The following is a 26,726-nucleotide window of genomic DNA, read 5'->3' on the forward strand; positions in this document are numbered from 1 at the left end:
ACATCGCGGTGGTCAGTGTTCATGATGTTTTGACTTACCAGTGTATTTGTTTTCTCATCAGTGAGCAATACATTATGGTAAAGATACATGGTATACATCTTATACAAGGTCTCCATCTTACTACCAACACAATTAGGAGATACTTCCCACGTAATACATTTTTTGCTGTTGTTTTGCCCAAGGAATTACGCGAGAAGTTTCTTCTAAATATTCGCGAACAACGTTTATTTCTTAGGTACCATCAAGAAAAATCTGTGGTGTGTGGGAAGGCGTCAACTATGCACATTTTATTTCAGCCCAAAACATGATTTTAAATTATGAAAAATTGGCACATAAAATTGCATACAGAGCAGTAACCATAATAAAATACATTACGAAACTGTTCTACATATTCGTATAAACAGCTCATGTGGTGATACGAAAAGAGGAGCAGAAGAAGTTAAACTACAGAAAGTTTTGTATTTCGTCTGAAACTCCATTATAAATCTCACAAGAGGTTCGCTGTTGATGTGTATCAGCCCTTTATGAACTTCTGTGAAACTCTTGATGTCGTCTGGAATGCCATGTGTTATTAAGGTTCCTTTTACTCCATCAGAGGAAACAGACCTGCAAGTTCCAGCAATTGGTTCTTCTATATTTTAAAAATATTATGTTTATAACTGACGTTTCTCCATAAAATAGTTTTCTAATGTTCTTGTGAGTAGCACGTTCATAAACAAAAATTACATCAGTTCTAAAGCTACTATAAGAGGAATCATGCGTTTTGGAAATACGTCTGAGATTAGCCCAGAGTATGGATTTTCTAATACGGGCTGTAATAAACTGAGATCCAAAATACTGAGTACAAGCTATTTCTTGGATTATAATGATTGGTTATGATGCCATGTGATAAGCACAGAAATGTTGAAAGAATTTACTCCTGCCAAAATGTAACGACATTCTTTTTATCTTCAAGTATCTGTTAATACTTTTAGACTTCTAACATGTCAAGCCTAATAGAGATAGCTTGGTATAACACCTTCTTAACTGTGGCTACCATAGCTTTAAATTTACTATGTGAATGCTGCATTTTCCCACTTAGATTGTTCTTGTTTCAAATTATTCTGTGTTTCACAATTGCTTTAGATTTTTTTAGCTTTATCTTGTGTGCAATTAGAAAAGGGCACCTCATCTATAAAAATGACAATATGTTCACATTATGTGCTTCATTCGTTTTGGCTTACGAATTTAACTGCTCTTGAAGTTTTGGTAGTTTGTTTCTGTACATAAAGTGAGTAATATATATATACACACTGTGTAACTTCTGATATGCACAAATAATCAAAACATCAAGAACAGATATATCTGCAAACTAACACAACTGTAAGTGTATCATATGATTAAGCTACCATTTTTATATTTACATCTTCCAAAGAAAGCAGGTGCTGACAGATGTGAAAATTACCGAACTATCAGTTTAATAAGTCACAGCTGCAAAATACTAAAACGAATTCTTTACAGACGAATGGAAAAACTAGTAAAAGCCGACCTCGGGGAAGATCAGTTTGGATTCCGTAGAAATACTGGAACACGTGAGGCAATACTGACCTTACGACTTATCTTAGAGGAAAGATTAAGGAAAGGCAAACCTACGTTTCTAGCATTTGTAGACTTAGAGAAAGCTTTTGACAATGTTGACTGGAATACTCTCTTTCAAATTCTAAAGGTGTCAGGGGTAAAATACAGGGAGCGAAGAGCTATTTACAATTTGTACAGAAACCAGATGGCAGTTATAAGAGTCGAGGAACATGAAAGGGAAGCAGTGGTTGGGAAGGGAGTGAGACAGGGTTGTATCCTCTCCCCGATGTTATTCAATCTGTATATTGAGCAAGTGGTAAAGGAAACAAAAGAAAAGTTCGGAGTAGGTATTAAAATCCACGGAGAAGAAATAAAAACTTTGAGGTTCGCCGATGACATTGTAATTCTGTCAGAGACAGCAAAGGACTTGGAAGAACAGTTGAATGGACTGGACGGTGTCTTGAAAGGAGGATATAATATGAACATCAACAAAAGCAAAACGAGGATAATGGAATGTAGTCGAATTAAGTGGGGTGATGCTGAGGGAATTAGATTAAGAAATGAGACACTTAAAGTAGTAAAGGAGTTTTGCTATTTGGGGAGCAAACTAACTGATGATGGTCGAAGTAGAGAGGATATAAAATGTAGACTGGCAATGGCAAGGAAAGCGTTTCTGAAGAAGAGAAATTTGTTAACATCGAGTATAAATTTAAGTGTCAGGAAGTCATTTCTGAAAGTATTTGTATGGAGTGTAGCCATGTATGGAAGTGAAACATGGACGATAAATAGTTTTGACAAGGAGAGAATAGAAGCTTTCGAAATGTGGTGCTACACAAGAATGCTGAAGATTAGATGGGTAGATCACATAACTAATGAGGAAGTGTTGAATAGGGTTGGGGAGAAGAGAAGTTTGTGGCACAACTTGACCAGAAGAAGGGATCGGTTGGTAGGACATGTTCTGAGGCATCAAGGGATCACCAATTTAGTATTGGAGGGCAGTGTGGAGGGCAAAAAACGTAGAGGGAGACCAATAGATGAATGCACTAAGCAAATTCAGAAGGATGTAGGTTGCAGTAGGTACTGGGAGATGAAGAAGCTTGCCAAGGATAGAGTAGCATGGAGAGCTGCATCAAAGCAGTGTCTGGACTGAAGACCACAACAACAACAACATCTTCTTTTTGTAGCTAAGTACTTCATAACGGCTTAAAAAGCTCAAACCAGTTCTGAAGCAAAGAAAAAATTAAAATAACAAACAACCTAAATGGGAAAATACCAGTTTGGTTTGAGTGGTACATCATGAACTCAATGAGAATGAGCAACTAAACTTCTAAACCATTTTGTACATGATCTTAAAAAAATACTCAAAATAATATGAATCTAAAGATGTTTGGAAATAGTCTTTCTTTCTGAGAATATGTTATATACCTAATTGGCAGACTAGTTTTATGAAGACATTAACGGTACAAGTATTAAATATGTTACAAATTTCAGATCTACAAGATTTAAATATTTTGTCAGTTACATGTTTTGTCCTTGAAAAATTGTTTTAAACGAATTTATAATATCAAATAGTTCTTGTAATACATATATGAATTTTATGCAACTTATTTTGGAATATTCTTTTCATAAACTTCAGATTGCTTTAACGATGTATTTGATGTAAAAGTATCTGTCACTGACAAGAAAAAGGTTACTTAAAATGTCTGTAATTTGCAGACAACGAACTCCCAAATTACTGTACTATTCACTATCATGCAATTTATTTATTCTCATGATTCTTTACTTTCTCTTAATCTGTTCATACTTTTGTTTCTTGAGGACCTTGAATTTTTCTTGACTGGGTGAGTAGGTGCATTATTTAACTCACTTGACACACATTCAGTTAACACCAGTTCAAATTCATGTCTGGTTATTCAAATTTATGTTTGCCATGATCATAAATTAAGTGTGGAATATTTGAGGATATGTCCTAAGAGACCATATAGTGTCCTTCCAATTCTTCCCATTCTGTTCTGTCTCTAATGACCTCATAATCAGTCTGGCGTTAAACTCTAATGTTCCTTACTACTTTGTAAAGTAGAAACTTTTGTATGATAATGACATCATTTACAGTTCTGTAGCACAATTTGTAATACGATTTAATCATATAGCCAGTAGTGTTCCCTCACTTTAAAAAGTGTTCACCTTGTTCTCTATGTTATTCTGATTCAGTTTGTAATCTAATGTTTATGTCATTTAATTTTTTCACAGACTTTAATTATTTAAGACAAAGTCTATGTTATAGAATACATTTAATTTTGTTTTCTGCAAGTGTGTGAGGTTTGGTTATTCTGCAAATCATTCTTAAATTCCTTGTTACCTTTCTTATTTATTATCCTTATGGTATTCCATGTCATACTGTATCTGTGTCAAGTACCATTATGATTATTAAATGTCACCAGCTACACATCATGAAATGTAATCTTTTTAACTATAGGTTTACACCACAATTTAGCAGGATCAATGTGTCGCTAAAAATATTTTATAAATCAGTGCTGCTGGATGTCATAATTTATTATCAACTGTACTGGGAGTGGTAAGGCATTTAAATGGCCAGAAACATTAGTGACTATACTCTAGATAACTTAATTTAATGATTACTTCATTGTATTCATAGGTTAATGATAATAACAAAATATAAAAGCTGCTTGAAATTACCAGCTGGGAAGTGGTAAATTTGCAAGAAGAGTTGGAATCATGTCTCATGTTGTCTCCATGGTTCTGATTTTTTCAATGCTACAGAGTAGTTCCAACTCTAATTTGTTTATTATGGAGGGTATTTCAGTATTGTATGCTGAACTGCAATGATGAGAGCCACAGAATGACCAAATACGGGAACATTACAAAGTCAGGTCTAAAGTGATTTTTTGGGAGAACTGGTATTCCCAATTATTTACCCCCAGAAGTTTTCACATTATGGGTTACCATATAATGATGAATCACCTTGTACTGTACAGAAGGTGAACATCCTGCCTATTTCTCCACATTTGAAAATCATGTAATGAGTTACCTGAGTGTTACTTTGCAACAGCAAGCGGAGACAGCTCAAAGAGGAATTGTAACTTTCTGTTTGGTGTTCAGTTCACACTAAAAATCATTGAAAATATGATCTACACATTTTTAAGAAATATTATGATTGGAGGATATAATTTATATGATTTTTGTATACATTTCATTATAAACTGTCCTTGGATACATACTGACCAGTAAAAAATTGTGTTGTATTAGTTACTTCTGTTCAACAGCTTGTCTGTGATGTAGGAGAAATTATTAAAGACAAAAGATTTTTTATTAGCTTTCAGATTTATTTGACTTTCCTTGCAGACTTTTAATATCCCTTTCCACATTAGGAAATAGCTACAAGGCTTTATGTTTCCTAGGACAAGTTACATTCAATAAAACCTAATATAGATATGCTTATTTCGAAATGGTATTTTTTGAATTTCATTGTCATTCTCAGAATAAAGTTCAACTTTTACAATGAGTTTTTCAAGATAATAAGTAAATGAGGAGGGATCAGATTAAACTGTTACAGTTAATCATGATCGTTTAACAAGATGTCTATGCGACTTTCGTAGTTGACTCATCATGTCACACATTTTTGTCTAAACAATGAATAAGTTTCGGCATGAGAGAAAAATACCACAAAGTATTATAATGTAGAAAAGCAACAAATTTAATTATCTAGGCTATTCCAGTTTACTGATTTCTGTGTCTCCAGTATCAGAAATTATCCTTCTAGCGTACATAGCTAATTATGGTTTGACAAAATCATACATGTACTCATGTTGTTGTTGTGGTTCTCAGTCCAGAGACTGGTTTCATGAAGCTCTCCATGCTACTCTACCCTTGGCAAGCTTCTTCAGCGCCCAGTACCTACTGCAGCCTACATCCTTCTGAATCTGCTTAGTGTATTCATCTCTTGGTCTCCCTCTACGATTTACCCTCCACGCTGCCCTCCAGTACCAAACTTGTGATCCCTTGATGCCTCAGAACATGCCCTACCAACCGATCCGTTCTTCTGGTCAAGTTTTGCCACAAACTTCTTGTCTCCCCAGTCCTATTCAATACTTCCTCGTTAGTTATGTGATCTACCCATCTAATCTTCAGCATTCTTCTGTAGCACCACATTTCGAAAGCTTCTATTCTCTTCTTGTCCAAACTATTTATCGTCCATGTTTCACTTCCATACATGGCTACACTCCATACAAATACTTTCAGAAAAGACTTCCTGACACTTAAATCAGTACTCGATGTTAACAAACTTCTCTTCTTCAGAAACGCTTTCCTTGCCATTGCCAGTCTACATTTTATATCCTCTCTACTTCGACCATCATCAGTTAGTTTGCTCCCCAAATAGCAAAACTCCTTTACTACTTTAAGTGTCTCATTTCTTAATCTAATTCCCTCAGCATCACCCCACTTAATTCGACTACATTCCATTATCCTCGTTTTGCTTTTGTTTATGTTCATCTTATACTCTCCTTTCAAGACACTGTCGATTCCATTCAACTGCCCTTCCTAGTCCATTGCTTTCTCTGACAGAATTACAATGTCGTCGGCGAACCTCAAAGTTTTTATTTCTTCTCCATGGATTTTAATACCTACTCCGAATTTTTCTATTGTTTCCTTTACTGCTTGCTCAATATACAGATTGAATAACATTGGGGACAAGCTACAACCCTGTCTCACTCCCTTCTTAACCGATTCTGCCCTTTCATCTCCCTCGACTCTTATAACTGCCATCTGCTTTCTGTACAAATTGTAAATAGCATTTCGCTCCCTGTATTTTTCCCCTTGCCACCTTTAGAATTTGAAAGAGAGTATACTTATAGCAGCTGTTTTATTTTGGCTATTAGTTTCCACAATGATACCATCGACTACTCTCTTCAATGCTCTTCCATATATACTGTATTTTCCCAACTGATTTTTATCTTCAGAATTTTCGAAAAGGCTATTATACCAACTGATACTTCAATTACTTAAGTGTCTTTCTTTTTCTTTTTCAGAAATTGGTAAAAGAGAAATTTTCCTTTCAGTTTCTTTAAAACATTTATCCAATATTTTCCTTTCATACAGAAAGACATCACCTTTTTCTAGTCTACAGGGTGAATCACTAAATACTGCCACCTAGAATAGCTCAGAGAGTATGATAATAGCTGAAAAGTTTGTGGGACAAATGTTGCGTGAGACAACAGGGCCAATAATATGACGTTGGATTTTCGTTGCTACGTGGGGTCTCGACGGAGATATGAAGGGCAACACTTTTTTTAATGGATGCTATAGTTTGATACTTATTTTCTGATAACGGCTATCGAGATGAATCCAATGGTATGTAACAGTTAGGTCTTTGAAAGTCAACGAAGGTCAAAAACGTGGCATGAACGCCCATTTACAGAAGGTGTTCGAAGTGATGATGATGACCATTGCAATCAGTTCAGTGCTGCAATGTTCTTATCATGGTTTGAGTGGCATTCTGTATCACTTCGGCACTTATCGAAGCACATGCTCTGACAATTCTCTCTCGTACATCGTACGAATGATAAATATTCGTTGAATACGACGTATCAATCTAACGTGTCATTGACAACTAAACACCATTCGACGGTTTCGTAATACAATACTAATGGGGACGGTAAGACCAGTATCTTCGAATCAAACGAATATGAATGATGTATCCCTTCGAAGAACAAGTTGATATGCTTGTCATCTGCAGAGAATGCCAACGGAATTCAGTGAGAGCTAGAGAGTTATACGCTGAAAGATATCCTCAACGTACTCACCATACACGTCGTACATTTAAATGTGTGTATGATAAGTTGAGAACAACTGGATCTTTAACGCATCGGAAACATATACAGCAAGAGAAAGTTACTAACGGGGAAATGGAAATTGGCACTCTTGTCACTGTTGTTCGTGATCCTTGTGTTAGTTAGCGTCAAATCACAAGGGAATCAGGCATGAGCCAGAGTAGTGTTGTTCGTGTTCTGCATCGCCATAAATATCATCCTTACCATATCAGTCTCCAACATGAAATAACTGGTACGGATTGTATGCGTCGCATTAAATTCTGCCGACAGGCTCAACTTCATATTGAAAGGGATGAAACATTTATTAATTTGATTTTATTTGCTGACGAGGCTACATTCACGAACCATGGAAATGTCAGTTTGAATAACATGCATTATTGGGCTACTGAAAATCCATGTTGGCTGCGGCAAGTTGCACACCAAACACAGTGTCAGTGAATGTATGGTGTGGGATTGTGGAGGACAGAATTATAGGCCCCTATTTCATCGAAGGAACACCTTCTTAATGGTAGGAAATACGCCACATTCCTGGCAGAAACATTGTCTGTTATTGGAAGAAATACCTTTAGGAACAAGGAACAGAATGTGGTATCAACACGATGGGTGTCCAGCACATTTTTCGCTGATGGCTAGGAATGAGTTGCAAAGACAAGTCCCTAATTGTTGGATTGGGCGCGGAGGAGATGTGTCATGGGCGGCTCGTTCTCCATACCTAACGCCTTTGGATATTTTCTTGTGGTGATTCGTAAAAGACATTGCTTATAAAGACGTTCCAACTACACCTGAAGATAAGCGAGAGAGAATTGTCAGATCATGTGCTTCCATAAGTACCGATGTGACAAGGAATACCAGTCAATCCATGATAAGAAGATTGCAGCACTGCATTGATACCAATGGTCATCACTTCGAACACCTTCCGTATATGGACGTTCATGCCACCTTTGTGACCTTCGTAGTCGTTCAAAGATCTTACTGTTACACATAATTGGATTCGTCTCGATAGTCGTTACTAGCATATAAGTACCAAACTATAGCAACCCATTAAAAAAAAGTTTGCCTCCATATCTCTGAAGCGACCCCACCTAGCAACAGAAAACCAATGGCATATTATGGCCCCTGTTATCCCATGCAGCTGTTGTTCCACAAACGTTTCTGCTCCTATCATACATTCGGAATTATTCTTGGTGGTAATAGTTAGTGACTCGCCCTGTATACTGCTGAGACGTTTTTGGTTACAATTGATGTCAGTAAAAGCGAACCATTAACTGCTATGTGGATTCTAAGAATTTTCATTCAGTGACTAATGCCGAGCATCCTCTCTCTCTTCCTATCTGTTTGTAATCCAGATATCTTCACCATTCTCATTGCTTTATAGTTCACGCCTATGATTTAAAATTTCTGATCAAGTGTATTGATTCATTTCTCTCACACTTAGTTTACATCGCAGTGATAATTGCTGAGTTGACATCAATGAAAGTCAACCATCAACACTGCTGTTCTGGTTCTAAGAATTTTCATTCAGTGCTTAATACCGATCATCCAGCGTCTCTTCCTTTCTATCGCTAAACCAGAGTCCTTCAAAACTCTATTGTAATAGTTTGCTACTTTAACAACGCTTATGAGACTTACAAATAACGATATAATGGTAGGAGGCATATGTGGACACTGTTTTAGTCGAAATTTGTTAATGCTGCCTTCTTTAGTAGTTGCATTTATGCATAAATTACTCACTGAGCTCGTCGTTCCCTGCGAAGAGGTTAGAGGCGTACATCTTCATGGTTCCCACCTCTGGCAGGAAGGAGAAGCGAGTCAGCTTCAAGAATGGACGCCCAGCCTTCTGGTAGTACTCTCCAGTCACGTTGATCGTGCCCACAACATCAGCTGCAAGTCAGAAAGTACTATTAGTTCACAAGGTAGCTTCAAACTTATTTCTATGATCAATTGGTGATGTGAATAAAATATCTCAAACGCAAACAGTTATTGCGACATACATGTTGGCTGAATGCATACAGAACAGAGTGTCTACATTAGTCTGATTTCTCATGTGACTAGTAATAAATGAAGAATAAATCCAATTGTTATTTGCTTCGTCTTCAAAACGGCTCTGAGCACTATGGGACTTAACATCTATGGTCATCAGTCGCCTAGAACTTAGAACTACGTAAACCTAACTAACCTAAGGACAACACACAACACCCAGCCATCACGAGGCAGAGAAAATCCCTGACCCCGCCGGGAATCGAACCCGGGAACCCGGGTGCGGGAAGCGAGAACGCTACCGCACGACCACGAGATGCGGGCTTCTTCTTCTTCAAAAACGTGGTGAGCACATTAGATCTCTGACTAATAGAAGAGGTGAGAGTTATTCATTTGGTTATAGGGTATCTTTAAGAGGTTTCCTGAAGGGTGCATTAAAACATGAAATTAATAGCAATGGTTTCAAACGTCTAAAACAAATTTTAATCAACCAATAAAATTATTATGGAGAGGTGACTAATAATGATATATTCCCTGACAATGCTTGGGATATTTCTTTCTTAATGACAACACTGCTCAGATGATCGCTTGTTATTTGTTGTGAAAGGAAACTTAACAAATTAAGTGGTCAAGTGGGATAGGGATAATTAATTAATGATAAAATGATCTACGAACTAAAAGTGTATCTGGCAGAAAGCATAAAGAAAGACTATAAAAACACAACACCACGTGAAGAGTAAACCATGCGACATGACATGCTGTAAGGCATATAGAGGCAGTCAGTTCAAAATCAGCAAAGATATCACAATGAAAAAAAAGTATGAGAGGTAGGTGAACGGATGATTTTGACAATTATGTACATTAACATTGATGGAGAAACACCGTGACAGATTAAAATTGTGTGTCGGACCGAGACTCGAACTCAGGACCTTTGGCTTTCGGTGGCATGTGGTCTATTGACTGAGCTCTCCAAGCACGATTCATGACCCTCCCTCACACTTTTACTTCCGCTGGTACCTCACTTTCTACCTTTTGGACTTTCGCTTTCCCACAGAACACAAAGTTCCCTGTGGCGAAGCCACCTCTCCAGAATATCTCTTCTTCCAGGAGTGTCCAAGTTTTGCAGTAGTCCTTATGTGAAGTTTGGAATGTAAGAGATGAGGTGATGGCGGAAGTAAAGATGTGAGGGTGGGTCGTGAGTCGGGTTTGCTTAGCTCAGTCAGTAAAGCACTCTCCAACAAAAGGCAAGGGTCCCGAGTTCAACTCTTGGTTTGGAGTTTCATATCAGTGCACACTCTGCTGCTGAGTGAAAATTTCATTTTGGACACGTTGATGAAGTTGGTGTATATGGGGATATAATGAAATTATTACTTTATATGAAACATTTTCCTTGAATTTGATGTAGACTAGTCTCTTGCTGGATTTTACTTGAGGGCAAAACACTAAACTGAGTAAACATTGTAAAATATCATATTGCTGCATTGTTAATGTGAAATTATATTATTCCCAGACACATTAACCTGATTAATTTCTTCGAAAATATAATGCAATAAAATGACATCTTCAATATAATTTTTATTTATAGTTAAATTACAATAAATTACCCTAAATATGTTCAACGAATTATGATGGATTATTTATGTCTCATGAATCTGACTACTTTGAATATTAATTTTAAATCATTGCAGGCTATGCAGAGGGAAGCTTTAATCAAGATATTAAGAATGTTTTGCATTATAATCTGGGAAAAGTTTTAGTAATGAAAGCAAAATAAATGATTATATAGCATGAGAAAAAATCATTAAAATATGAAATTATTCAAATATGTTTATATGAAATTCTAAATCAGCACCAGGTGTAATTCTTACAATACAGACTTCTATTGTGAGAATATATCTTTTTCCCCAAACACAATTATGTAATGTGTTAATAAATGAGAAAAAAATGAAGATAAACTATTTTTCTTATCTCTAAAACAAATACATCTGAAGGTAACTTCTTATGGTCGGGGTTCACAATCATGTAGAATTTCTTGAAGGATATAATATTCACCATTGACTACAGAAATTATTTATTTCACAATTGAAGTTTCAGCCTTTGGACCATTTTCAAGTGGCAGTGCAAAAGATCTGGCTTCAGCACACGTCAAACTTTAAAATCTTCCGACATGTACAAATGTCATAGCCAAAAGTAGGTTTTTTCACAGTAGAAATGCAGTAACACCAGACGAGTGTGAAGCTCTGTACATTGTGAAGTAATGTGAACTGCTTGAAATATTACCAGAGGCTAATTCGCCTCTGATGGGTTCCTTCTTTTGGCCATGATGTGTAATTATGGTTTTAACATAGGAGCACATGTTAACTTTTTGTGCTACTTTTACATTCACAGTTTTGATTTTAAGCAAGCCATAGCTCTTGTTTCTACTTCTCTTCATTATTTTCATAATAACTTTGGCTATACTTAACAAATGCCCTTTGAGAAGTTGCTGCTCATTCCATACGAGACTCCATTAATTCCTGCGGGAATGACTATCTATATTACTGTCAAAAGTCTGCATGACCTGTACCTATGCCCAGGAACCAAGCGATAGAAACTGATAAATCAATTACACGTGGAGAAAGATATAGTTGCAAGAGGTCTTGATTTTTCACCAAACTCATCTCATAACTACGTTTTATTTATGTTAATATAAGTACAGAAATACGCCTTTAATATTTTAACAAGTAAAAATGTAGTCAATAATAACTAATTATCATTTCCTTTAAATATGTTATTTTTATAAGAGTGTAACAAAATTAAATTCACAAAAATCCTCTCAATAGACCTCTATTATATACAGAACTCCATTCTTGGTATCAGATGTTGTCGTAAAACTCCTTGTGCGATGGAGGAAGAGATGGCAACATCGTCAACAAGTCTTTCTGTTCTGCAGCTGATAAACATGGCTGGTCTTTCAGATGAAATACGGTATGGTATACAGATGCCATGGTCTTTCCTCTTTTCAGTAGATCGATATTTTTCCATTTTCCTACTTCAAAATCAAGATTTTTATATAGCTATTCGGGATGGATAAGTATGTGACACTTTGATCACATTGGATTTGGAAATACCACAAGCCTACATTGATAATAGTGAAATCAAAGACTCACTTTTATGTAGTGGAATTTCTTGGAGTGGCTATATAGCCTTCAGTCAATAATCTTGTGTACATCTTGCAGAACAAAGGTTTTCGTTTCTCTATAACTGCAAAACCTCTATCACAGCTCAAAATACTGTCCCCATTCACCATAAACTTACGTGTTATATCTTCAAACCGTATCTGGGTAATTAGAGTAGCTAATGGCATGTGACACTTGGAACTCCATTGGGAAGCACTGCTTGCACAAGCACCGTGCGTCAACTTGTAACGAATGTTTGAAACATTTTCTCCGTGATTTGACACTTGGAACAAATCTAGAGACATCAAACAGACTATCGAGAACACAAAAGTAGAAAATTGTGTTTTGTGAAAAAAGAAACGGCACTTAGAACGTTTTCCATTTCCACTCTACAATACCTACCCAACCTCATAGATTCTATCAGTATGGACTTTCAAAGAATACACCCAGCTACTTTAGTCTGCCAACAGTAAAGGGATATCTGCCGAGCGGACTAAGGCACAGCAGTCATGGGTTGAGCGGCTGGTCCCGGCGGAGGTTCGAGTCCTCCCTCGGGCATGGGTGTGTTTGTTTGTCCTTAGGATAATTTAGGTTACGTGGTGTGTAAGCTTAGGGACTGATGACCTTAGCAGTTAAGTTCCATAAGATTTCACACACATTTGAACATTTTTGAACAATAGGATATCCGCTCAATCGAACGTTAAGATTCAAGAACGACGTGAGCTCTACCTTCCCGTCAACAGCTTCATATCCTCTCCAAGTTGTCTCTACATAAGAACTTATAATCCTGCTTAGGTGTTCAAATGGTTCAAATGGCTCTAAGCACTATGGGACTTAACATCCGAGGTCATCAGTCCCCTAGACTTAGGACTACTTAAACTTAACTAACCTAAGGACATCACACACATCTATGCCTGAGGCAGGATTCGAACCTGCGACCGTAGCAGCAGTGTGGTTCCGGACTGAAGGGTCTAGAACCGCTCGGCCACAGCAGCCGGCTGTTTAGATGTCCATTACATCATAACAGAGTATCTGTCTCCAGCCACTGTCTTCAGACTCTTTTTTTTCTACCAATAACCTAATTGTGTAAATTTTTGAGTCGTATTTGTAATAACCAAGGTGTAACGTCTATAGGTGCGGGTATTTTATATGTTGTTGTTGTTGTTGCGGTCTTCAGTCCTGAGATTGGTTTGATGCAGCTCTCCATGCTACTCTATCCTGTGCAAGCTTCTTCATCTCCCAGTACCTACTGCAACCTACATCCTTCTGAATCTGCTTAGTGTATTCATCTCTTGGTCTCCCTCTACGATTTTTACCCTCCACGCTGCCCTCCAGTACCAAACTTGTGATCCCTTGATGCCTCAGAACATGTCCTACCAACCGATCCCTTCTTCTGGTCAAGTTTTGCCACAAACTTCTCGTCTCCCCAGTCCTATTCAATACTTCCTCGTTAGTTGTGTGATCTACCCATCTAATCTTCAGCATTCTTCTGTAGCACCACATTTCGAAAGCTTCTATTCTCTTCTTGTCCAAACTATTTATCGTCCATGTTTCGCTTCCATACATGGCTACACTCCATACAAATACTTTCAGAAATGACTTCCTGACACTTAAATCTATACTCGATGTTAAGAAATTTCTCTTCTTCAGAAACGCTTTCCTTGCCATTACCAGTCTACATTTTATATCCTCTCTACTTCGACCATCATCAGTTATTTTGCTCCCCAAATAGCAAAACTCCTTTACTACTTTAAGTGTCTCATTTCCTAATATAATTCCCTCAGCATCACCCCACTTAATTCGACTACATTCCATTATCCTCGTTTTGCTTTGGTTGATGTTCGTATTATATCCCCCTTTCAATGTTTCCATGTTTCGCTTCCATACATGGCTACACTCCATACAAATACTTTCAGAAATGACTTCCTGACACTTAAATCTATACTCGATGTTAAGAAATTTCTCTTCTTCAGAAACGCTTTCCTTGCCATTACCAGTCTACATTTTATATCCTCTCTACTTCGACCATCATCAGTTATTTTGCTCCCCAAATAGCAAAACTCCTTTACTACTTTAAGTGTCTCATTTCCTAATATAATTCCCTCAGCATCACCCGACTTAATTCGACTACATTCCATTATCCTCGTTTTGCTTTGGTTGATGTTCGTATTATATCCCCCTTTCAAGACACTGTCCATTCCATTCAACTGCTCTTCCAAGGCTTTTGCTGTCTCTGACAGAATTACAATTCATCGGCTAACCTCAAAGTTTCTATTTCTTCTCCATGGATTTTAATACCTACTCCGAATTTTTCTTTTGTTTCCTTTACTGCTTGCTCAATATACAGATTGAATAACATCGGGGAGAGGCTACAACCCTGTCTTACTCCCTTCCCGACCACTGCTTCCCTTTCATGTCCCTCGACTCTTACAACTTCCATCTGGTTTCTGTACAAATTGTAAATAGCTCCTCGCTCCCTGTATTTTACCCCTGCCACCTTTAGAATTTGAAAGAGAGTACTCCAGTCAACATTGTCAAAAGCTTTGTCTAAGTCTACAAAAGCTAGAAACTTAGATTTGCCTTTCCTTAATCTTTCTTCTGAGATAAGTCGTAAGGTCAGTATTGCCTCACGTGTGCCAGTGTTTCTACGGAATCCAAACTGATCTTCCCCGAGGTCGGCTTCTACTAGTTTTTCCATTCGTCTGTAAAGAATTCGTGTTAGTAATTTGCAGCTGTGGCTTATTAAACTAATTGTTCGGTAATTTTCACATCTGTCAACACCTGCTTTCTTTGGGATTGGAATTATTATATTTTTCTTGAAATCTGAAGGTTTTTCGCCAGTTTCATACGTCTTGCTCACCAGATGGTAGAGTTTTGTCAGGACTGACTCTCCCAAGGCCGTCAGTAGTTCCAATGGAATGTTGTCTACTCCGGGGGCCTTGTTTCGACTCAGGTCTTTCAGTACTGTGCCAAACTCTTCACGCAATATCTTATCTCCCATTTCTTCTTCATCTACATCCTGTTCCATTTCTATAATATTGTCCTCAAGTGCATCACCCTTGTATAGACCCTATATATACTCCTTCCACCTTTCTGCTTTCCCTTCTTTGCGTAGAACTGGGTTTCCATCTGAGCTCTTGATGTTCATACAAGTGTTTCTGTTACCTCCAAAGGTCTCTTTAATTCCTGTAGGCAGTATCTATCTTACCCCTAATGAGATAAGCCTCTACATCCTTACATTTGTCATCTAACCATCCCTGCTTAGCCATTTTGCACTTCCTGTCCATCTCATTTTTGAGACGTTTTTATTCCTTTCTGCCTGCTTCATTTACTGCATTTTTGTACTTCTTCATCAGTTAAATTCAATATTTCTTCTGTTACCCAAGGAATTCTACTAGCCCTCGTCTTTTTACCTACTTGATCGTCTGCTGCCTTCACTACTTCATCCCTCAAAGCTACCCATTTTTCTTCTACTGTATTTCTTTCCCCGATTCCTGTCAATTGTTCCCTTATGCCCTCCCTGAAGCTCTGTACAACCTCTGGTTTAGTCAGTTTATCCAGGTCCCATCTCCTTAATTTCTCACATTTTTGGAGTTTCTTCAGTTTTAGTCTACAGGTCATAACCAATAGATTGTCGTACCTTAATGTTAACACACATCAGCATGTTGGCTGTTTTTTCTCTGCACTGAAGTCTTCCCACAAACATGTAACATAATTTACTGCCTGATGTTTCCTGTGCAGTAGTAACTGCATCACTAAGACGATTACCCTTGTGTCCACGTATCCACACTTCAATACCTGACCACCTGCCCAAGGCAAAATAAGAATGCGCAAAATAAGAATTAATGCCTTGCTCTTGCCACGTGTACCTGGAGGTACTAACCAACCCAAAAACATACTACTCTTAATATCAATAATTATTAATCTGAAAATATGGTAAATACTGATGTAAAGTTGTTCAGTGCACTGTTCTCAGTCACCAATAAAAATATCTACAGTTCTAACTGTTGCACCCTGTATGTGAGCAATTTGTTTGTGAATGGAGTGAGATACTTACTCATCGAGTTGTTGTAGACACCCTTGCCATCAATAGGGAAGGTGATGATTTTGCCTTGTCCCTTGTACTCTCCCTCGAGGAGTAAACGCTTGAATATCACGTCGGCCTCAAAACGGAATTTTGCGCCATCATTCAGGTTCATCCTGTAACAAAACAAACAAAATGCTTAATGTTGTGCTTCAATGGTGCGACATAAACCCACCATTTATTCGGTAGTTTGTTTACATAGCAGCTGGTGCTGGGGAAGAAGGCATATAGATAACCATAAGTTTGTTTTTGTGCAGTGGATAAACAACTTTACTGACAGTGTGAAGTAAGACTATAAAGATTAAATTAATGGACAAATGATTGAGGAAAGATCTGAAATGGTCAAATGACTGAAGAAAGATCTGATACAGAAGTAAAGTGCTTGATAAGATTGTAACAATGAAAGATATTATGTAATTTATGCTTGTATTTGAAGAACTAATACGTGGGACAGGAGGAGGGGAGATGGGAGAAGTCGAGGGAAGAGCAGCCTTCTGAGCAATGGCAGTAATATCATTTGTCCTTGAACCAGCAAATCGGACTTCTCTGCCTGCTTGCAGGAGAGGCTGGTGTCCGGTACATTTGGTAGCGGATAAACTGTTTACTATGACTTGCAAGGAATAGGTTATCTCCTCCATTCTGAAGTCACTATTGAATACAAGCGTTGTATTTATAAGAGAAAAACAAATACAAGGCGTTTATTGGTGCTTTTAGCACTGACAACATACACTGTAAAACACAATTAAAGGATCACATTTTCTAAACGCCGTAGTTGTCTCACACTGCGAAGTAGAAGCTTTAACCTTGACTCAAAGGTGCCAACAACATTGCTCTGCGATTCTGCAAAAGCGTGGTGCTCTGCGATCTCACCTCAGGCTTAGCTACGCTTCAAACAACAAGGTAATCGACACATGCGAAAGAAAGGCCGGAGTTCAGAAGTCCATGTGAGGTAATGATGTCACAATGACACCAAATTTCAGCAAAATTCTGTCCAGCGCCATCTACATCTACATCTACATCTACATCTACATGATTACTCTGCAATTCACATTTAAGTGCTTGGCGGAGGGTTCATCGAACCACAATCTTACTATCTCTCTACCATACCACTCCCGAACAGCGCGCTGGGAAAAAGAACACCTAAACCTTTCTGTTCGAGCTCTGATTTCTCTTATTTTATTCTGATGATCATTCCTACCTATGTAGGTTGAGCTCAACAAAATATTTTCGCATTCGGAAGAGAAAGTTGTTGACTGAAATTTCGTAAATAGATCTCGCCGCGACGAAAAACGTCTTTGCTTTAATGACTTCCATCCCAACTCGCGTGTCATATCTGCCACACTTTCTCCCCTATTACGTGATAATACAAAACGAGCTGCCCTTTTTTGCACCCTTTCGATGTCCTCCGTCAATCCCACCTTGTAACGATCCCACACCGCGCAGCAATATCCTTACAGAGGACGAACGAGTGTAGTGTAAGCTGTCTCTTTAGTGGACTTGTTGCATCTTCTAAGTGTCCTGCCAATGAAACGCAACCTTTGGCTCGCTTTTTCCCACAATATTATTTGTGTGCTCTTTCTAACTGAAGTTGTTCGTGATTTTAACACCCAGGTACTTAGTGAATTGACAGCCTTGAGAATTGTACTATTTATCGAGTAATCGAATTCCAAAGGATTTCTTTTGGAACTCATGTGGATCACCTTACACTTTTCGTTATTTAGCGTCATCTGCCACCTGCCACACCATACAGCAATCTTTTCTAAATCGCTTTGCAACTGGTACTGGTCTTCGTAGGACCTTACTAGACGGTAAATTACAGCATCATCTGCGAGCATCCTAAGAGAACTGCTCAGATTGTCACCCAGGTCATTTACATAGATCAGGAACAGCAGAGGTCCCAGGACGCTTCCCTGGGGAACACCTGATATCACTTCAGTTTTACTCGATGATTTGCCGTCTATTACTACGAACTGCGACCTTCCTGACAGGAAATCACGAATTCAGTAGCACAACTGAGACGATAGCCCATAGGCCCGCAGCTGGATTAGAAGTCGCTTGTGAGGAGCGGTGTCAAAAGCTTTCCAGAAATCTAGAAATATGAAATCAAGTTGAGATGCCCTGCCGATAGCGGCCATTACTTCGTGCGAATAAAGAGCTAGCTGCGTTGCACAAGAACGATGTTTTCTGAAGCCATGCTGATTACGTATCAATAGATCGTTCCGTTCGAGGTGATTCATAATGTTTGAATACAGTATATGCTCCAAAACCCTACTGCAAACGGACGTCAATGATATAGGTCTGTAGTTCGATGGATTACTCCTACTATAGTGGACGTGTCTCACCCTCTTGCCCACATTTACCCCTTCTTTTGAGGTCTATGAGATGGAGGTAAGAACAGCGACACCCTGCGTTGAAAAAATGCAGTTCACCCACGGGTGTCCGAGGAAAGTACTACGGGCACCGTGCTACGGGGAATCGACACGAAAAGCCCTCAGGTGATGATAAAGAACTTCAATAAACCCCCTTTTCTTGGAGAGTTTGTTAGCGCACATATCGCGCTCGAAGACGACAGTTTGCAGTGTGATGTGCAACAGGACGAGGTTCTTAACAACCCTTGACAATGCCGCACTGCTGGCACCCTCCGGACGATATAACCTTTCACTAAGGATTTAGTGGCGCAGCAATCCCCTTGAACGTTATCTCACCCCTATGGAGGGCAGTGCGACCGGAGTTCTTGGCATGGTGCTCAGGGCGAAACCACTAGGACCGATAAAAAGCAGTTTACGATATTTGAATGCGATCTGAAGCAGCAAAGTGTGTTTGTTTCACAACTACCTTGACGTGGTCTCAGAGGTGTTCAACATTGACACACGAGTGAGTTAAACAGCATAGGGCGCCTCTAAGACCTCACAGTTCGACAACCCTCTTAGTGCCACCCGTCTTCCTTAAAAATGTGCGTGTACAGAGACAAATTGTGATGAGAGACAGACGTGCCTGCTGGAAGGCGGCCCCCTGTCATCCATCTGATTCCCCTGCCTACTATCCTACTATCAGGTGCCAGAGCACTCCCATAACCCGCTTGAAGACGCCTAGCATTCTTGTCACAGTGTGTCTCTGTAGAGGTGCATTTTTGAAGTACTCAGCAATGGCAGTCAGGTGGCACTTAGGATGTTACCGAAGTGGGGGGGGGGGGGGGGGGGGATTTATTAGTGGTACCTTTTCGGAGTTTTATTCAGGCATGTGTCAATATCACACCCCTCTGAGATCACACCGAAGAGGGGGGGGGGGGGATTTATTAGTGGTACCTTTCGGAGGTTTATTCATGGATGTGTCAATGTCACACCCCCAACCTGACCACAACCTAGAGACTTCTGGAGTGGAAATTATCGAATGATCCATTCTGGCACAGCAGACAATACACCAGGATACATGGTGGAATGGGCATAATCTTACTTAAGAAACTGAAAAGCAGAATCAAGGGATTCGTGTAATACAAGGCACGACTAATTAAAGTAAGAACTGAAACTAAATCAAAGGATACTGTGATAATTCAAGTCTATATTCCAACAACAGAGGAGGAAGATGAAATGGTGGAAAAATTTTATAAGGAGCTAAGTGAAATGAAAGAGAAAATAAAGTGCGAAGAGAACCTTAATTTATTTGGAGATCGTAATGCAACAGTAGTAGAAAGAACTGAAGGAAATACAATTGGTACATACGGCTTGGGACAAAGAGATGAAAAAGTAGAGACATTTGTAGAGTTCATTGTGCGATATAAATGAATCGTAACGAATACTACATTCCAGCAATTTCCGAGGAGGAGACATGTGTGGAAAGCTCCAGAGGATACACGAAGGGCACAAATAGACACAGTGGTAAGAGAAAGCTTCAAGAATCAGGTGAAGGGTAGCATAAACTCAAAGGATTAAAGATGAAAACGGTGAGAGGTATCTAAGCTTAAAGATGAATCTGCAAAAATGAGTACACAGTACGAACAAACGATACCATTGAGGATACCAGGAGAACATTTAGGGGTAGAAAAGAAATAGAGTAAAATAAAAAAAATTGCATTTAAAAATCAGCATAAGTGATTTAGGGAAGAAGAAATGGGAGAATAGGAAAGAATGGATAAGTCAGGAAGTCATGAATATAATCAAAGATAGATGACAGTCTAAAAACTCGAAGGCTGAAGAAGGAATGCAGTAATGCAAGAGCTTAAGGAACAAGATCAATAAGAGGGCAAAACAAGATAAAAAAGGCATTTAAAAGAAATTTGTGAATATATAGATGATAGGATGAAGACAGGATGAACTGACATGACTTGCAGAGATGTAAAGAAATTCTTCGAAACAAGAAAGGGAAAAAGAGTGAGCATTAAGGACAAAGATCGAACGTTACTATATGATGAGGAAATTACAGTGTAGCGATGGAAGGAATGCCTAGATCAGTTATGCAGTGGTGACAACAGCAATCTGACTATCGAAAAGGAAGAAGGAGTAGAGCTGGATGATGTAGGAGCTTCTACTAAGGAAGAGGATTATGGGAAAGAGGATTGTGAGAAAGCACTGCAGGATCTTAGAGAAAGGAAGGATCCGGGTGTTAATCGTATACAAGGAGAATTATTTAAAAATATGGGTAACAAAGCGAAGATGGCACTTTGCGGCTGGTGTGTGATATTTGCGGGTCTGTATATTTACCAGAAGACGTTGTTAAATACATAATGGTACCACTACGAAAAAAACCAGATGCAAGGACGTGTGAACAACAGTGAAAATTGAGCCTGGTGTGTCATGTATTGAAAATATGCAATGCATCGAAAGTAGTCACCGACAGTATTGTCAGGATAACAAATAAAGGGATACGTATCTGAAGACCAGCACGATTTTGGAAAAGCTATGGGCCCTGTGGCAAGTGATAGAGAAACAACTGAATAACAGTAAGAATACATTTAAAGCATTTGCAGATCTTGAGAAGTATTTGACAATGTCAACTGGAATGTATTAGTCAGTATCCTTTACCAATCAGGAATCAGCTTTACAGAGAGAAACTAATTTATTGAACCTACACACGAGAAATTGGAATAGTTCGCTGTAGTAATAAAGAAGAAACAGCTAGCATTCAAAAATGGCTACGACAAAGTTGTTACCTATCCCCTTACTTATTTAATCTGTACATACAGAAGGCAATCGACAGGATGAGAGAGAAAGTAAACATATGGGTAACAATTTACCGAGATAAGGTAGACATGCTGTAACTTTCCTATGATATAGCACTAATTGCAGAAAGTGAGGGAGACCTAAAACATCGTGAACACAGGCACTATTTTTCAGCACGTCCTCATATGTATACAAGCAAGTGTTTTGTTTCACGTGTTGCAAAGTGAACCTGCAACGATGGATTCCAAGACGTCAGGAAAAACTGTTATAGTATAAACTTTGTGTCCAGTGGGACACTCTTTCTGACACAGTATAAAGATCTGAAGGAAAGATAAATTTTGCAGAATTGTCCTACTGTTTTAAGTGTGCTGTCATAAATGCCAAACAAAATGCTTTACGTAAAGGAAAGGGTATTGTTGTTTCACACGAAATACGTTTAGTGCCAGACGTATAACAAGGTGTTGGTCACGTTCTTTCTTCCGAATAACATCATAAAAATGTCAGCTTTATGCTATCTTGAATGTGATAATAACACTTCTGCAAAAAGTGTAAAGGCTGCAGTCCAACCCAAGCCTGTATTACTATGTGATGTGCTCATTTACGTACAGGTCATGGCTGGTGACTGCAAGGTCATTACTCGCAGGCAGAACTCTCGCCTATTACGCTCTCCAGGAAAACAGGTTTTCAGCACGCCCATTAAAAGAAGCGTCTTTGGTTAGCACTTACGTTACTTCTTTCCACATTTGGCGAATACTGTCTTTAAGACAGCGAATCATAAACCACGAAATGAGTTTTTGTTTTTGAGACACTTTACAGCATCATGGTGTTGAAATAACAAATTATAAGGAAACTGACGAATATGCAGTTACTCAGATAAACATAACTCCGTTGACACTGCGGTAGTTAACACAGCACTGCTACCTCAAATCGCATAGCTGTAAACTGGCGACTTTACGTCACCTTTGCATAAAGTGCTACTGTGTCTTTGAGATAAGTTAAGTCGTCGTTGCTGTGAGGGAAGACAGCTGAAGATGAGAATTTGGACGAATGGCTTAGGTACATATTGCAACGGACGAGCTGCGACGGAACGGCTGAAGATACACCAAACTAAGAGAGAGCTTGTAAAATGTTGGTGGTTCGGTTATTTATAGACGTTGACGACAAATTATAATCAGAGATTAAAGATTAAAAATTTGGCAAAGGGCTACGATGCCCGTCTATGACCGATTTGTGCTGCTTTGCAATGGAAGGAACAGAGGCGGAAGACAGGCGCTATTATGATGTGCCGTTACTGTACAGTTTGGTTAAAACTATTCCGATACTCATAAGTAATACGTCACAAGTGTCAGACACCCCAGTATAAAAGGAGGAAGGAAGTAGAGAAGCATCGGTCAGGGGCGCTGAATGATTTGGAACCTGCCGTGGTCACTGAATGTCATATGAGTAAAAATCCATCAGGGACATTTCACCCCTTCTAAAGATGCTCAAGTTGACTGTTGGTGAAGTGACTATGAAGCAGTAACACGACGGAACAACTACAGCCAAACCAACACCAGACAGATCCCATGTACTGATGGACGGGGAGATGCCGAGGACTGAGAAGGGTGGTGTAAAAACTGCACTGAATCAGCTTAAGGAATCACCCGTGAGTTCCAAAGTGGTACCAGCAGTTCAGGTAGCACAGTTACTGCTCGTAGGAAGTTAAAAAGAATGCGGTACAGTGATCGAACAGATCCTCATACGCGATACATTTCTGTAGCTGTTGCTAAGCGATGCTTGAAGCGGCGTAAAGACCGATGCCACTGGATCACAGATGGCTGGATATGAGTGATATGAACCGATGAAAAACCCTGCGTCCTATGGCAGTCCAATTGTAGGATGGTTTACCTCGAAGAGAACGGTCTATTGACACACAGTCAACAGGGATTTAGAAAACCTCGTTCTTGTGGAAACACAACTAGCTCTTTAAGCGCATGCAGTGTTCAGTGCTATTGGCAAGGGATTTCAGATTGATTCCGTATTCTGAATTTCCGGAAGGCTTTTGACACAGTACCAAACAAGCGGCTTATAGCGAAATTGCGTGCTTATCGAATATCGTCTCAGTTGAATAAAATGTTCTGGGGTTTCCAACCGCGACAATTGCTTAACTGGGACAGTTTAATAAAGGAATCTATTGAAATAAAAATTACCGCAAACACCCTAAATAGAGACGGTGGCTTGCAGCTCAGGGCTGCATGGAATCCAACGATCGCATGGTTGAAGAGGGCAAATCGAACGCCTACTCAAAATATGCCATATATGGCAATGTCACTGGCACCAGTGACGTCACAGCCGGCAGCTAGCGTATATAAGGGCGCACCAACAGCCCACTGGCAGTCATACCACTTGACAATGGCCAAAGAGTGCTTGGCCGAAAGCTCGTGTAGTTTTAAGCAATTGACGGAGTTGGAAACGCGAGAACATTTTTTCAATGTTATCGCCGCGAGACTCTGCATCCATACACCGTCTCAGTTATATGACTGAATTCGTTATTTCCTGTCGGAGAGGTCACGGTTCGAAGTAATTGACGGAAAGTAATCGAGTAACACAGAAGTGATTTCTGGCGTTCCCCAAGGTAGTGTTATAGGCCCTTTGCTGTTCCTTATCTATATAAACGATTTGGGAGACATTTTAAGCAGCCGTCTTAGGTTGTTCGCAGATGAAGCTGACAGACGAAAGAAAAAGTGAAGATTGTCTGTAAATTACGTAAAAAGGAAATGACTGAGAATATGACATGTGTTTCACTAGAAATATGCCAAGCCTTCGATGCAGTAGATTTGTTTTCACGAGGAAATGTAAATGGAAACCTTTTGTCGTAACGAAAGTGCGAAGGTTTATGGACTAAAAAGGGCATCAGAAGATCAACACAAATTTCAAAATGATATAGAAAAGATATCTGTATGGTGCGAAAACTGGCAGTTGACCCTAAATAACGAAAAGTGTGACGTCATCCACATGAGTGCTGAAAGGAATCCGTTAAACTTCGGTTCCACGATAAATCAATCAAATCGAAAGGGCGTAAATTCAAGTAAATACCTAGGAATTACAATTACGAACATCTTAAATTGAAGGACCGCAAAGAAAATGTTGTGGGGAAGGCTAGCCAAAGACTGCGTTTTATTGGCGGGACGCTTAGAAAATGTAACAGATCTACTAAGGAGACTGCCTACATTACGCTTGTCCGTCCTCTTTTAGAATACTGCTGCGCGGTGTGGGATCCTTACCAAATAGGATTGACGGAGTACATCGAAAAAGTTTAAAGAACGCCAGCACATTTTGTATTATCGCGAAATAGGGGAGAGAGTGTCACTGAAACTATACAAGATTTGAGGTAGACATCATTAAAACATAGGCGTTTTTCGTTGCGACGGAATCTTCTCACGAAATTCCGATCACCAACTTTTTCCTCCGAATGCGAAAATATTTTGTTGACACCAATCTATATAGGGAGAAACGATCACGATGTTAACATAAGGGATATAAGAGCTCTTACGGAAAGATACGGGTGTTCGCTCTTTCCGCACGCTGTAAGAGATTCAAGTAATAGAGAACTGTGAAGGGGTTCGATGAACCCTCTGCCAGGCACTTAAATGTGATTTGCAGAATATCCATGTAGATGTAGAGTTTGGGTTTGGCCAATGTCGGGATAGTCTTACCCACCATAATGTCTGCTGCCAACAGTGACGTGCGTAGGAGATGGTGTTACAATATGGGGAAGTTTTTCCAGGTCAAGGAAACGCAAAATGCATATGGATATGAACGCAATTTACAAAATGTTTTACTTCTCACCATAGAGATGCAGTTTGCAGAGTCCCGACCTGAACCCAATAGAACACCTTTGGGACGAGTTACAACGTCGACTTGGCTACATATCCGAGCTCCCGAAACACTACCTTCGGATGCGGCTCATGAGGATGAATGGGCTGCCATATCTCCTGAGACATTCAGACACCCCTCTGAATGTTGAGTCACCAGCCGAATTCAAGACGCTATGAAGACGAAGAATGGATGCAGCGCGTACTTATGTCCACTAATAGGTGTCCAGTTAAGTTTGATCAAATAGTGTATGGTCTGTGGTACAAGTGCCGAATGACTGCTGAAGGGGTACATCTTGCGACCATCATCGTGAGTAGCGTTCTCCGTTCATTGCATGTGCGAACATTTGTACTGAACACGTCTGACGTGTTCGGTGGGCTGTGGATCAACAACCTTTTTCTCCTAAGATAGCAGGCTTAACATTGTGCAATTGTTTTTACTAAGAACAATACCCTTAATCGTTTTAGATTGAAGTCTGACAGTCTCTCATGTTTGTTAGTCGAGAGGACGTCTATGGGCTACAAGCAGCTGTGACGTATCTGAAGATGACAACATAATTCAAAACTAGAATATTTATAAGATAATATGTCGGAGTTTTTGGTGAAATATGTGTTCCTTAGTGGAAAACAAGAGACAATGTAGTAAGGTCAGCAAGGTTCGGACAGAGTAACTCTATCTTTCATTGTAAAATATAAATAAGAGAAAATGGGACCTGACAGACGAAAGAAAAAGTGGAGGTTGTCTGTAAATCACGTAAAAAGGAAGTGACTGAGAAGATGACATGTGTTTCACTAGAAATATGCCAAGCCTTCGATGTCTTCGATTCAGTAGCTTTGTTTTCACGAGGAAATGTAAATGGAAACCTTTTGTCGTAACGTAAGTGCGAAGGCGTTTTGCACGTACCTGACCTCTTTCACGATGACGTCGCTGAGGCCGTGGACGAGAGAGTTCTTGATCAGCACCTTGCCCTCCACGTCGCCCTGCTGGTACTCCAGCAGCATCTCTCGTACTAGGAACGGGTCACTGGCAGGGGCACCCAATTCAGGAATACCTACGGCATTTGAGAGCAAGGTAAGTATATTATGTGTGC

The 26,726-nt window shown here is 39.3% G+C and overlaps 1 protein-coding gene across 1 annotated transcript in view; it reads right to left on the reverse strand.

Annotated features, from left to right (window-relative positions):
- The window catches only part of LOC126328376 (uncharacterized), a 58,053-nt gene that overhangs the window by 6,591 nt on the left and 24,736 nt on the right, over nucleotides 1-26,726 (reverse strand). The window contains exons 3-5 of the mRNA XM_049996030.1: nucleotides 26,540-26,687; nucleotides 16,599-16,741; nucleotides 9,138-9,287 (exon numbers count right to left, since the gene is read on the reverse strand). Of these exons, the coding sequence (XP_049851987.1) occupies nucleotides 9,138-9,287; nucleotides 16,599-16,741; nucleotides 26,540-26,687 (441 nt within the window). The remainder of the gene's footprint in view (nucleotides 1-9,137; nucleotides 9,288-16,598; nucleotides 16,742-26,539; nucleotides 26,688-26,726) is intronic.

The sequence above is a fragment of the Schistocerca gregaria genome, chromosome 2 (genome assembly GCF_023897955.1).
Source record: "Schistocerca gregaria isolate iqSchGreg1 chromosome 2, iqSchGreg1.2, whole genome shotgun sequence".
Taxonomy (NCBI): Eukaryota; Metazoa; Arthropoda; class Insecta; order Orthoptera; family Acrididae; genus Schistocerca; species Schistocerca gregaria.